This window comes from Balaenoptera borealis (genome assembly GCF_965194805.1).
Source record: "Balaenoptera borealis genome assembly, chromosome: 11".
Taxonomy (NCBI): Eukaryota; Metazoa; Chordata; class Mammalia; order Artiodactyla; family Balaenopteridae; genus Balaenoptera; species Balaenoptera borealis.
In genome coordinates, this window is record NC_138868.1 from 43,857,756 (window position 1) to 43,870,888 (window position 13,133).

Genomic DNA, 13,133 nt, shown 5'->3' on the forward strand with positions numbered 1-13,133 from the left:
AGGTGCTATAATAAAGAAGCCACCACCTCAAAAGAAGGAGGGAAAGGAGGAGAAGTAAAAAGTCCATCCACTCACACACAAAGGCGGGCCGTAGGACAGACAGCAAGGGAAACACCCGGAACCAGCTCTTTTAGGGCCTTTAATGCCACGCTAAGAAGCGCAAACATTTGAAGCCATTTTCTTTTTATTCTTGTCAAGACTGAGGAGTTATAAACGCTCAGTGCCAGGAGGTCCTCTGCTCTTAAGCCCCCAGTACACACACATTATCCTTACGCTTGCTGTGACATCCCTGACCCAACAGCAGTCCCCTGGCCCGGGCCTGACTAGTGGAGAAGGGACAGCAAAGCTCTCCTCAGAGGCTGGGGGACAGCAGGAAGCCCCAGCAGCTGGGGGAATGTGCCCTTGGTGTTTTAAAGCACAAATGAGGCACGTAATGGGCAGAGCCATTTTGTATTCTCTCTGACACTTATAAAATCTTGGAGCATGTCTTCAGCTCCACCCAAGCCCCTTCTTTGCCTCAGGTCCTACGCTCCAGTGGAATTTATAGGTCGCTTTGCTTAATGGTGTGAGAACAAACAGAAAGAGGGTCTAAGTGCCTCACGTCTGCCATTGTGACCCCAGCCATCTGCAGAGTTTCTTGTCATTGCATGAGAGAGCCCTGAAGCCCAAGCAGCTGCCTGTGTCTCTTTGGCAGGGACAGCAAATGCCACCTGGGTCACCACATGGATGTGCCACAAGGCCAGCATGAGGACGGCCCACGGATATGAGTCTGTGATCCCTTGGCGATCCTGCAGATCAGTCAGCGGGAATCCACAGCCAGTCTTCTGCCCTCAAGTGTGGGATGCGACCATTCAGACAAAAACCACTGAAATCACAGCAAGGTCTTACTCACCCAGAATTTTACGAGGAAGAAGGCATTTTGAGGGCCCTTTCCAAACAGTTCCTTTAAGCCACCTTTCTTTTCAGGAAATTTGTCATAAATCTGACGAATGTCCACTGATTCAAGCAATGGGTCACTGTAAGAATGGTTGGCATGCCCAATGTGCACGAAGAGGTGTTTGTTGTACTGTAAGAAACCAACAGAAACATTCCCATTACAAACCCTTTGATCAACCTGGGACACATCCATCTTGAACTGCATAAAGAGTGGTAGTCTCGAAATCCCGGAATTCCGCCTTGAATAGCCTCGGGTCTGTGCCTTCGAAAAGATGAAGATATTAAGAAAAGCCATTATAGCTTAGGGTTAAAACAATCATTGTCTATTATTACAAGGGCATATATTTTCCCAAGTGCCTAAAAAAGTCTTTTTGTAGACACAGTAGGAAACAACAACTTAAGTTACCCAACTACCAAAGCTAGAAACAATTCCATTACCCAGTTTTACCTGACTCAAGTGAAAATGACAGTGACACCCTTTGGAGCCCATTATTTACAGTGTAAGTCCAATAAGCGGTATGGGTGTGGTCAGCTAACGCCATCACCCAGAATGCACTTGTCACCCCAGCTCCCCTAGCAACAGCATGAATGCAGTGCTCTGAGCAACGGTACCCACCTACTTCTTCCATCAGGAATAAGAGAGCTGAGTGTCTGCCTCACGAGTCCCCTTAGTAACCAATCTAAAACTTCTGCAAAAGGGCTGGTCAATATGTGACTGTCAGTGCAAAGTTAGAGTCATGGGTCTAGATCATGGATAGGATTCATGGTGCAGGGCTATACGGGACCAGTAAAAAAAAAGACCAGTCACTCATTCACAAAAACTGAAACAAACAAATCAAAACCCTGGTAAGTCATTTAACTAACAAATGGAAATGCTTTCTTCTCCTTGCTTTGGTATAAGATATGGTAACCGGACCACAAAGGAGTGTGGCAAACCAGTGGTTCTCACCCAGGATGCAGCAGAATCACCACGGAGCATTTAAAAATCACCAATGCCTGGGTCCCACCCAGGCTAAACTGGCATTTCTGAGAATGAGGCCAGGCATCAGTAATGTTTAATGCTTCCTTGATGAATTCCAATATGCAGCCAAGTCGGAGAACCACTGGCCTAAACTCTATACTCCAGCCCCCCCATGCCCGCCTCTCCTGCTGAATAGGCAGCAAGACCAGCCTAATGTGACACAAAGACATCTGGGGTACAGGGGTTCCAGGGAGCTCAGAACCCAACAGGGTTCACAAGAGAAACCCATGTCAGTATTCGCCCACCAATCCCTATTCACTTTTCAAGTTTATGCTGGCATTTCTCCAACTAGAGTCCTTCCAAGCACTAGTTCCATAGGGAATGAGAAGTCCCAAATAAAAGAAGGCTGCTCCAAGCTGCTCGCCAGCAGTACTGTGTACTGGCTGAGGTTGAATCTGCGCTCAGCCTGCTCCAGCACAAAACTTTGTGCCCACTGCCAATCAGCTATGACACTGGGTAAGTCCCCCCAGCCTCCAACATGGGGACAGTGATGGCACCTACCTCCCAAGGGTGCTATAGGGTTTATTTTTGTTTTTTTTTAATCTTTTTGCTTATTTCTTTATTTTTTATTTTATTAAAAAATTTTTTTTGGCTGCGTTGGGTCTCCATTGCTGCGTGTGGGCTTTCTCTAGTTGCGGTGAGCAGGGGCTACTCTTCGTTGCGGTGCGCAGGCTTCTCACCGTGGTGGCTTCTCTTGTTGTGGAGCACGGGCTTTAGGCGCAGGCTTCAGTAGCTGTGGCACACAGGCTCAGTAGTTGTGGCACATGGGCTTAGTTGCTTCGCAGTATGTGGGATTTTCCCAGACCAGGGATTGAACCCGTGTCCCCTGCATTGGCAGGCGGATTTTTAACCACTGCGTCACCAGGGAAGTCCCAGTGCTATAGGGTTTAAATGATGTACTGCATATTAAGAGCTTACTGGAGCTCCTCCATTCAACAAACAGTAGACACTAAATAAATGTTAGCTACTATTATGTCTCATAAAACCTCTCTCCTTTGAGGTTCATCTGAATATAACACATTAAAAGCACTGTGGAAGAGAAACATTGTGTAACTTTCTATAGCTCAAAGTTTCCCAAACTTGTTTGCTCACAAAACCCTGTAAATATATCCTGAGGAAGTGCTGGTTTACACCCATGACCTGCTACCCACACGCTGTGGATCTCTGGCCACAATGTGGAAGGGCAGGAGGCCCAATACCCCACCTGGTGCCAGCTGCCCACATACAGGGAGTGTGGCCAGGGCCCAGCACCATCTGGGAGAGGGCTAAGTCCCTCTCCTGCTCAACATCAGAGTGCTATCTTTACCAAGGCTTCCAAAACCCTAAAAGGTATCAGGTAAAATGAAAAAGAGGAACGTGAAGCTCTGACATGGACCCAGCCTCTGGTCCAGCTGTCTGGTGGATTTCAGGATGGCCTGAGACCTGGATGCGGCCACGCGGGAACAGAATATGCTGTGCTGGAAGAAAACTTTTAAAATAAAGTAGAAGCCATTGTCATGTTAGGGAAGTGAGGTTATAGGGAGGGGTGAAGTACCTCTGATCTTTTTAAAATTTTCTCAAATGTCATCACATCATCTTTTCAATTATAAGCAAACCAAAGCCCACAGAAATGTATGGGGCACTGCTGCTAAGGCGCTTCCAGTCTCATCAGTGGGTAGGAGGAGAAAAAACAACACAGGTGAAGCTGGGAGCACAGACACTGGTGCAAGGCCCTCAGAGATGAGGCGGTGCATGAGGAGGTGATGCCTCGTGCCTGGTCCCTCTGTTGGTCCTCTAGTTACCAGTACCGGAGCAGAGGGCAAAAGGCATTGTTCCTTCATTATCCAGACAACTGGCTGTCTGCATGTCCATCACCCAACCCTTATTATCCAAACCCTGCTTGCAGCAAGCTCCCAGCCCTACCCGGCTTTGAGAGGCACCATTTCTGTCACTTCTTGTGGCGTCTGTAGGCAGTGAGTTTACGGGAAAGAATGGAATACAAGCAGAGCCTTGGGGATACCTGTGAATAGAATCCAAGTCTCTCTGCTGAGCACACCTCACTCCCAGCTCTTCTGCCTCGCCAGCTCCCATGGGCCAGGGAATCCGAGCTGGGGTGAAGTTAAAACTGTTGTAACTCAGGGACCACAGCCCAGACCTCCAGGTGTCAGAGATCAGGAAGGTGAACAACCGGAGGGTAAAATTTACCGTTCTTCAGTGGGGACCATGAAAGTATAGCTGAAAATCAAGGTGCTGAGTACAAAGCACTCTGGAGCCAGACAATAACCTGAAATCTCAGTTTTCTCATATGTCCAGTGGGGATATATGACTGTCATACAGAACAGGTTGGAAGATTAAAGGAAATAATGCACAGAGGGTGCTCGGCATAGGGCCTAGCATACAAGAAGTGTTCAATAAATCACAGCTGCTAAGATTACTATTGTTGCAGTGTATTATGTGAGATTAACTAGATCCTGGGGTAGAAGCAAAAGAACTTTCCTACTTTAGCTATCCCTCCTGCCTAGCAATGGAAAAATAAACACAAATAAGCCAAGAGCTGGGAGCAAGTTGTGAAGCTACGTGACTGTTAAGATCCTAGATTGCAGCCCACCCGTTACAAGCTGCTCGGAGTGTGGGTCTCTCACTTGTGTCTGCAGAAAGAAAGAGAACTGTGTCCATTCAGTGTTTGTACAATGTGCTTTCTATATATGTGACCTCTATACAATGACCTCAGGGTCACTGCCTCACAATGACACTGTAGGCAGATTTTATTAAAATCATTTTTACAGATGAGGAAACAAGCTCAGAGATGAACAGATTTGCCTGAGGTCACACACCCAGGAATAGTCCTGAAGTTAAGAATAAAACTTGGATCTATCAACGCCACAGCCCATGCATTTGCTGCAAACATCAACCACACCATCTCCAGAAGAAAATATAAATGCCTAGATCCTTCTAACTCAGATCTACTTTTTCTGAAAGTTGATTTGAGAAAAGAGAAAAAAGCTGAATAGCGTTTTCAAAATTCTGAGAAATGAAATTAGAATTCGGGACAAACATAATTATTCACAGATGCATCAGATAGTCTTCAGAGGTTTCTATTTTGAGGAGTTACCTTAGTGCCCAAGTGGCTGAAATGAACTGAGCATGGGCAGGCTGTCTTTGCCAAAGGAAATTGGGCACTGCCTCCCCAAGGCTGGTGACTTGAAACCAAACCCTGACTGTTGGCATCTGAGTGGCTTTATTCCTGCCAAGAGGTGACTTTGTTTCTAAGAATACAAAGGACTAAGGAAGGCATCCTGGAGGCCAAAGCAGTGGGACAAACAGACCTCCCTCTCTCCTTAATTTAACCTGGCTAGGTGAGGAATCCCTCTGCCCCCAAATCTAGAAGGCTGAAAAGAAGATGCCTACCTGATATGTTTGGGTTCAAGTTTTAATGAAATTAAAACCTAAAAACTATTTGGTGAGGCTCTACTTCCCATCCTGCCAGATCTTATAAGAGAAGAAGACTAGGGTGGATATCTCACTTCCCTTCCTCCTTCCCAAATAAATCCCAGTTTCTTTCCAGCAGTGGTGGTTTCCCCAAAACTAAAGGTGGAACACAAAACCAAAAAAGGGCAGTTCTATTCTATATGGCAGAAAACAAATATTTACAAAAACAACAAAAATAACAACAACCAACAATCCCAAGTATGTGGGGAATGTACAAGCAGAAATGGGGCGAATGTCAATGAGTCATGTCTACCAAAGCCTAAGACTAAATTTCCTTGATATCAAAAAGAGAGGTTAACACTGGCTTGTTCAATTACAAGAAAGTCTCCTAGGCACTCAGTAGATATGCTGATTATCAACATATCAATGACAACAATAGAAAAGGTGCTCACTCTGCAAATTTCTTTTGTGGATTTCCGTGGAACAAATCAGCACACCTAAGGTCCATTATATACCAGGCACTGTGGTGGGCACAGGGGATCCATGAACTGATAGTACAAAGCCCCTCTCTTCACAGAACCTACAGAGTGACTGTACGGAGCCAGCTTATTGCCTCTGTAATCAGAACCATCAGCTGCCCATTCAATACATGTTCTCAAAGATTCTCATTCAGAAGACTGGGATTACCGACAGTCAACATCCCCTCCCCTGTACATCCCATGACTTAAATCAGCATTTACCTGCTCTGTTCATATGGATGGCCGTACTCTCCAGCACTAAACATACAGTGTGATTCATTAGCAAGGAGAATGTATGTGGAATTTACCTTGAAAATGTGAACAAAGCTTCACAAGCCTAAGGTGCAAACCATGATGAAAACCAAGTTAGCCATCACATGTGAGAACACACTCTCAGATTTGTCAGGTTTCAGAAAACCGACCTTCCTTGCAACTACTCTCAGGTAGCAATAGGAGGATATGTTCTTTTGAAATGAGGGAGTAAATCAAAAAAGAGGGAGACAAGGCCGGAACCCAGAAGAGAGGTGAAAGGAACACGCTGGCCTGCAGCTGGGCTGCTGACCTGGACAGCAGCCAGCCCAGAGCGGACGAGGAGCTGGAGGGCTCCTAAAGGGACTGGAGAGATTCCCTGACTTAGCTGACCATCTGGAGAAGAGTTTGAGAATTCTGTTAGAAATGTGGAGGATGAATTTGTGTAGGTATATAAAAACTGAACAAATGAAAAGGCAATGACAAACCTTAGAAAAAACAAGTTTTACAATCAAGAAAATGGTTCTAACACATTACAAACCATGCTGTGTACAAAATTTGCACAGGTTTGTAATATAAACACTGAGTATTCATTAAACCAAAAATTGTGATATAACCATATTGGGGGGGTGAGGATGTGCTAATAAGTTCAGAGAGCTAAGTCCTGGTCTTCCACAGTAAGAAGTCACGGATAATGTCTGCAGATCGATGGATTGAGATACACAGTAGGAGCATGCTGTTTAGAAATACGGAGATACTATACAAAGCAAGGACAAAAAGGCCGCAAGCAGCTGTTGCTAAGGAGCAGGACTGGGGGGTGGGAGACAGGGCAAGGGGGCAGGGGGTGGCTGCTCTTCCTCATAGGCCATGCATGGGGTGTGATCTGGCTTATACACGAAGCACATCTATTACTTTATTAAATGAAACCGCCAATCCAAAACTATCTTGAAACATCATGGAGTTTTGTGAGGAAAGATCTATAAAGGGAAACAAAAACACAAAGAGTCGTGCTTCAGGATGTTCATTCTAGTTGGCCACAAGTTCCCTGGACCTAAAAGGAGCTTGGTCAGATCACAGAGCCTTCCTAGGCTCAAATACTCAGGATGACTGAGCAGGAGCTTGGACCCTTGTCTGCCTGCAGGGTTCACCACAGAGACTGATGTTGCACCGGCACAATCCTACCTGGATTGAGATGTCCCGTGGCTCAGCAGCCCCTGACACAATCTTAATACACAGATTTCTATTCTGACTTGGGGAAATGCTCATTTTCTCTTTTTATTGCTATAATCTCTCCAGTTATTCTTCACAGCAGTTGTAAACAGTGATAAAGGTAAATGTAATCCTAAAATCTCCCCAAAGTGACTTGTGAAGGGTAATTTAGCTACCCTGGGGGATTAACAAAGGACTTTCCCCCTCCTCCAAAGCTGTTCTGCGAGGAGGTCGAGGTCGCTTTCCTTCCTGGTCTCTGGCTCTCCCTCTCTCTCTGCTGCTTAGGGAGGCTGCAGGGGAGGAGGGCTGAGCACCAGACTCAGGAGGCAGACAGGGTCTGGGTCTGAGTCCTGGCGCCGGCACCGCTTCCTAGCTGAGTCATCTGGGAGGGGCGCTTTCAGCCCTCTCCACATCGGTAATGCAGGGATAATAATAGTACCTACCTCGAAGGAGCATCACGAGGCTTAAAGGAGATCACACACATGGAAAATCCACAATGCTGTGCCAAGCATGTAATTTGTTATTATTATCATTGCTATTATTATTTTCCCCAATAATCACGATGTTTCTGTACTTTGGGTGAGATTACTTGAAATTATGGCTGTTCCTCTGACAGCAACGAAATGGAAATACTAAAAATTTAAAGCAGAAATTAAGAGAGGAAAGTTTCAGACACACTGGTGAGTTCTACTGTCCCGACACTGCCATTATATACTGTACTGTAGGGTAGCTGAGATGGGGGTGACGTGTGCGCGAGGCCTTGAGGGATCAGGCCCCTGAACTACCCCCAAGGCATGTCCGTGAAGAATGCAAAGTCTGTCCTCGCAAGTGGGGCTAGGGCAGCCTGGGCAGTTGCCCATTACTGCAGATGAGACAAACCAGAACAAGCAACTCCCAAAGTGGCCACTGAGGTTTAATTTTCTTTTCTCTTTTTTCTGAAAGGGCTGCTAATACGTTCTAGCCCAGAGCCCTCTGATGAGGCAGTTCACTTTTCATGCAAAAGGAAAGGGAAAGCCCTAAGAATCTGCTGGTCTGTGGCATCTGAGAGGCTCCCTTGGACACACCCCAACGTTGCACTACACTGTCTGACCTGAAGATGGCGGTCTTTCCCTAAACTTATTCCAAAAATTCCAAGTATTTGAAGAACGCAGTAAAACCTTGAAAAATGACTGCTGTCAAATAATACCGGGAGAAAAATTATAATCCACTTAGGAATTCAAAGAAACCAAGACAAATAACTCATGTCAAGGGATGCTAATGTACAAGTTGAAACAGAACAAGGACAAATCACCTACATTTGCTTCCTGTTATTTTCCTGCCTGGACAGTCTGCTCAGACACCCCCAGCGCAGCCTGGGCAACCTGTGACGGCCCCTGGGCCCTGCAGGGACAGGGAGTGGTTGCAGGACCGAGCCACGGAAAGTGGCCTGTGTCTTCAGTCCCTGGGGAGAGGAGCTTGCCTGGGCTCACGCTCCAGCAGGCTCTCTCCTCAGCTAGCTGGTCCAGAGGCACCAGCCCTGTTCTGGCTACTTGGTCCCCCGGTGCTGCTTCCTCCCTTCCCTGTGCTCTTCCCAGAAAGAAACATCACTGAACACAAGAAACAAGGAATGAATCGGTCCTTCCTTCCTGGATCTCACACCAGGATGCAGCCCCTCACCCCACCTCCCACTTCCACCACCATCTCCATAGGGCGGCTGCTGTTTTCTTAGAAAGAAGTGCGTCTTCCCCACACAAGTGCAGCTGTTAAGGCCCACTGGCTGAGTACAGGGACAGCGACCAGGAAGGCAGGCGGGTAGGGCGGCGGCTGACCTGCTAAGGAAAGCAGCTGGAGCCTGGCTGGGCCTCTGTGAAATGTCTATAAAACCCAGATTTCCAGATGCTTTCAATTGCCTCATCCCCAAATGGTCATGAATAAAGAGGGTGAGCGTCCAGAGAAGCTCAGACATGGAGAGTGAACCACCCACTGCTGCTATGAGAGGGTGCAGCTGGCGTGCATGAGCTGACAGCACAGCTTGGCAGTTGTGCAGGACAGGGTGGGAAAGGCCACACCCCACCACAGCGACCTGTCACCTCCAGCACTGGAGAACACTCCATGTCCCACGTCCTACTGGAAGACCACACGGGGTAACACGTATGAGAAAAAGCAGGGAGAAGCATGAACATTTGAGCACAGCCAACTGTCAGACCCGCTGCAGTCCTCCTGAGGACCTGGAAGGCCAAATGTGCTTTCTGACCATTTATTCAAATATGTGATGTGTACATTAAGAACCCATAGATTAGAAGCCAGGCCCTGCTGTTTCTGAGCTGTGTGGCCTGAGCCAAGTTGCTTAAACTTTCTGGGCTGTGGTGTCCTCATCTGAACAGAGATGTCACCTGGCCTGCTCATCTCACGGGTCAGTGTGAGGTCACACGAAACAGGAAACATGACAGTTCTGTGTGAGCCTTAGGGAGCTACACAGGTGCTAGGATGCAGGTTAACTATTAATGAGAGCCACACACAAGCCATGAACTGGGGGAGAGAAAGAGTCTCTTTTCTGAAGGACCAGAAACCAAATCTCCCCAAAGAGCTGTTTCCCATGAACACACAACCCCGCTCTGAGATGTAGTGACCCCCTTAGCAGGCACTGCAGGACTTGGAAGCTTCTTCAGAGAGAACTTGCCCTCTTCCACTCCGTCCAGGATATAGGCGAGGATCCTCCTGGCAATCTGGAATCTAAACCTTGCTTCTGATCTTACTTCTCCAATTGAATTCCCATACAAAACAACTGACTCTTCTTTCTGCCACGGCCCTCATCAATGTCCTATTTCCTCAGAGTTGCACTGGTCACATTTTCCAAACCAAAGTCAGGATTTGTGAGATCTGACAAAGGAATTTCAGTTGATCTGTGAATTTAGGCCTTTGAAAGAAGCTATATAAAACCATGAAATCATCCTTGGGGCCCACATTTAACCAACTGCCTGTATGGAAAAGAATCAGGCTGTCTGCAGAATATATCTGCAGAACTGGAGGGACAAGACTCCCCCCAGAGGGGAGAACTCAGGTTCCCTCAGGCTGTGAAGACTGCTGACTCACTCCCCGCACTGGGGAAGTTCCATGCTTTTAGGCTGTTCCAGCCACTCAGAAATAAAGATAAGGGCCCAGGTCATTCCAGGCAGCAAAACTCCTCACCTTCTGGTTGAGGAACTGCCATCGTCCAAGCCTGGGCATCATTCAGGAATTCTCTCCTCCTGTGAAGCCCAAATCAAGTGTCCTTACTTTTCTTTCTCCAAACGTCCCGATCACCTTCCTTCACTGGCTGCCCCCGTGTGAAGGGCCTGCTACATCCAGGCTGTGCTTGGGGAGCTCAGACCTTGAAGGGCAGCCGTTTTTGCATCTGAGTGATTTTTTAATTTCTTCAAAAGTACAGTGACATGGTGAATATACAAAGGGGAGCCAAACCATGGTACAGCCATTTCCTGGCAGTAGAACTTGATAATGTACCTTAATGCTCCTGAGCCTCCGTTCCACTGCTGAGAGACGGGACGTAAGAACAGTGCCTGTGTCAAATGCTTGGCACGCAGTGCTTGGGACACAGCTCAGCCAATGCTGGAGGTTATCGTGATGGCTGCAACTAGCGGAGGTGTCTCCCTGGTCAGGTGTGCTCCTGCACCACATCATGGAACTTCTTCCCCAAGATACTGCTTCTTCAAAATCTAAAGAGAATAATCTCCTGTCCCGCCCTCTCCATCCCAAAGCTTGCTTTTCTCTGGCTGTGTAACTCCTACCTAACCGAACTCACACACTCTCTTCCTGCTCACAGCCCTGCTTGTTCTGGAATCCAGATCACGGTAGGCATTAAATACACAACCTCTGCCTGGGAACATGTGGCTGAGCTGCGGGGGGGGCTGGAGGAACCTGCCCTGCCCCAGGGAGCAGGCAGAAGGATCCCGTTAGGCTTTATCAGGAAAACCACTCTGCATGCACACACGGGATTCAGCTTACAGCTCACCAAGGCCGGGTTTTCATTTCTTTAAAGGAGCAGCTGCTTCAGGTCTCCAGGAACTGGGCCCTGATTACAGGCAAGGCCCTTTTAAAAAGCCCACCCTGGGTGGAGGATCTTGCACTTAACACCCAAAGTCCTTTGATACGCAACACTGAAATCGCGTAGAAAGTGTACTTTCAAGCATTACTAACCACTTCTAAAATAGTCTTTGTTTTTTAGATCTTCCTTTCTTCACCCTCTGCTGTTTTTCTCTTAGCTTCTAGTGGAGCCAAAGGTAACAGAGGGACCGACTTGCTGGTTCTCCACCAATATAAACAACCACGGACTCCGGGAAATGTCTGGTTTACACATGATGCAGAGCCAGCAGGGGGCGCTCATCCCCCAGATTAGTCTTCCCTTAGCTCCTTGTAGATTACGGCTGGCTACAGGTACTCACATCAGATACAAACGGACCTGACAACCTTTGGTTACAGGTCTCAGGATATGGAATCGACAGACCTGGATCTGAATCCCATTTCCAATGTCAGCTGGCTGCCTAATACTGGGCAGGCTATGTCATAGAGTTGGGTAAGACAGTGCTGGCTATCACCGGTACCTACTGCTGGTAGGGGTGGCAGAATTGTGAAGACTCTTTAGTGGTAGCAGGTGACACGTGGTAAACTGAAGAGTGAATTTCCAGCATAGCTGGGACTAAAAGAGGTGGCTGACTAATTGAAATGGGGGAGAATTCACAAGATTACTTAAAAGAAGCATTCTGACAAGTCTCAAGCACCAGCCTCTCACATTATATAATATGTGCTTTATTTTGCAAACATAAGGTACTGTGACAATGAACATGTAAAGGCCCTTGAGGTCCAAGGTCACATTGAAAAAACATGTAGCACGTGAGTGGTTTCTTTGGCTCTCAGACTTCCAACTATAGGAAAATTTAAAGCCATCTAAAATAAACTCACCTGGTACATTTACACAAATTTGGATATACTATCCTTAAAATTTAACATCAAACATTAAGCATGTTAATTTGATAAGGAAGCCAACAAAGTGACAAATAATTTAAGGTCCTAAACAAATTCAACTTTGGATTCTGCAAATCTTTGTCGACATACAGACATGTACACACATCTCCCCCTACGTCTTTGCAATGGCTTAGGTTCACTGGAATCATGGGGCTATGGGTAGTGTTGGCAAAAACCAAACAAATAAATTAATGAGCTTGGTGCAGTGTGATTTTTTCTCATCCTTATCACAGCCCTACGAGGTAGGTAATTCTATTTCTTTCAATAGAAGAGGCTTGGAGAGATCGTTAGTCAATGGCTGTGGCCAGGTCTGAACCCTTTTCTGCCTGTACTGTCGCCCAAGAGGACATAAGGCACACTTGGGGAGCAACAAAGCCAAGAGGAGAATCTAGTTTGCCTGGTCCTCAGTCCAGGGTGGTCTCCCTTAAGTCCCTGCTACTCTGGAAATTCACTCTCTAGTTTACCACATCTGTCACCATTAAAGTCACGTGTTAGAGTCTAAGCTGAAGAGCCAAACCTGTTCATTCATCAGTAAAAGGTCAAATCTAGTTGAACCGTTCAGATTCTTTTTTTTTTTTGAATTTTATTTATTTTTTTATACAGCAGGTTCTTATTAGTTATCCATTTTATACATATTAGTGTATATATGTCAATCCCAATCTCCCAATTCATCCCACCACCCCCCCCCCGCCACTTTTCCCCCTTGGTGTCCATACGTTTGTTCTCTACATCTGTGTCTCTATTTCTGCCCTGCAAACTGCGAACCGTTCAGAGCCTTAAGTGTAATCCTGAAC

General features: G+C 46.7%; 1 protein-coding gene across 1 annotated transcript in view; it reads right to left on the bottom strand.

Moving 5' to 3' along the window:
• TEAD1 (TEA domain transcription factor 1) overlaps positions 1-13,133 on the bottom strand; it is a 264,328-nt gene that overhangs the window by 38,824 nt on the left and 212,371 nt on the right. Inside the window, exon 11 of the mRNA XM_082341601.1 lies at positions 893-1,066. Coding sequence (XP_082197727.1) covers positions 893-1,066 — 174 coding nt within the window. The remainder of the gene's footprint in view (positions 1-892; positions 1,067-13,133) is intronic.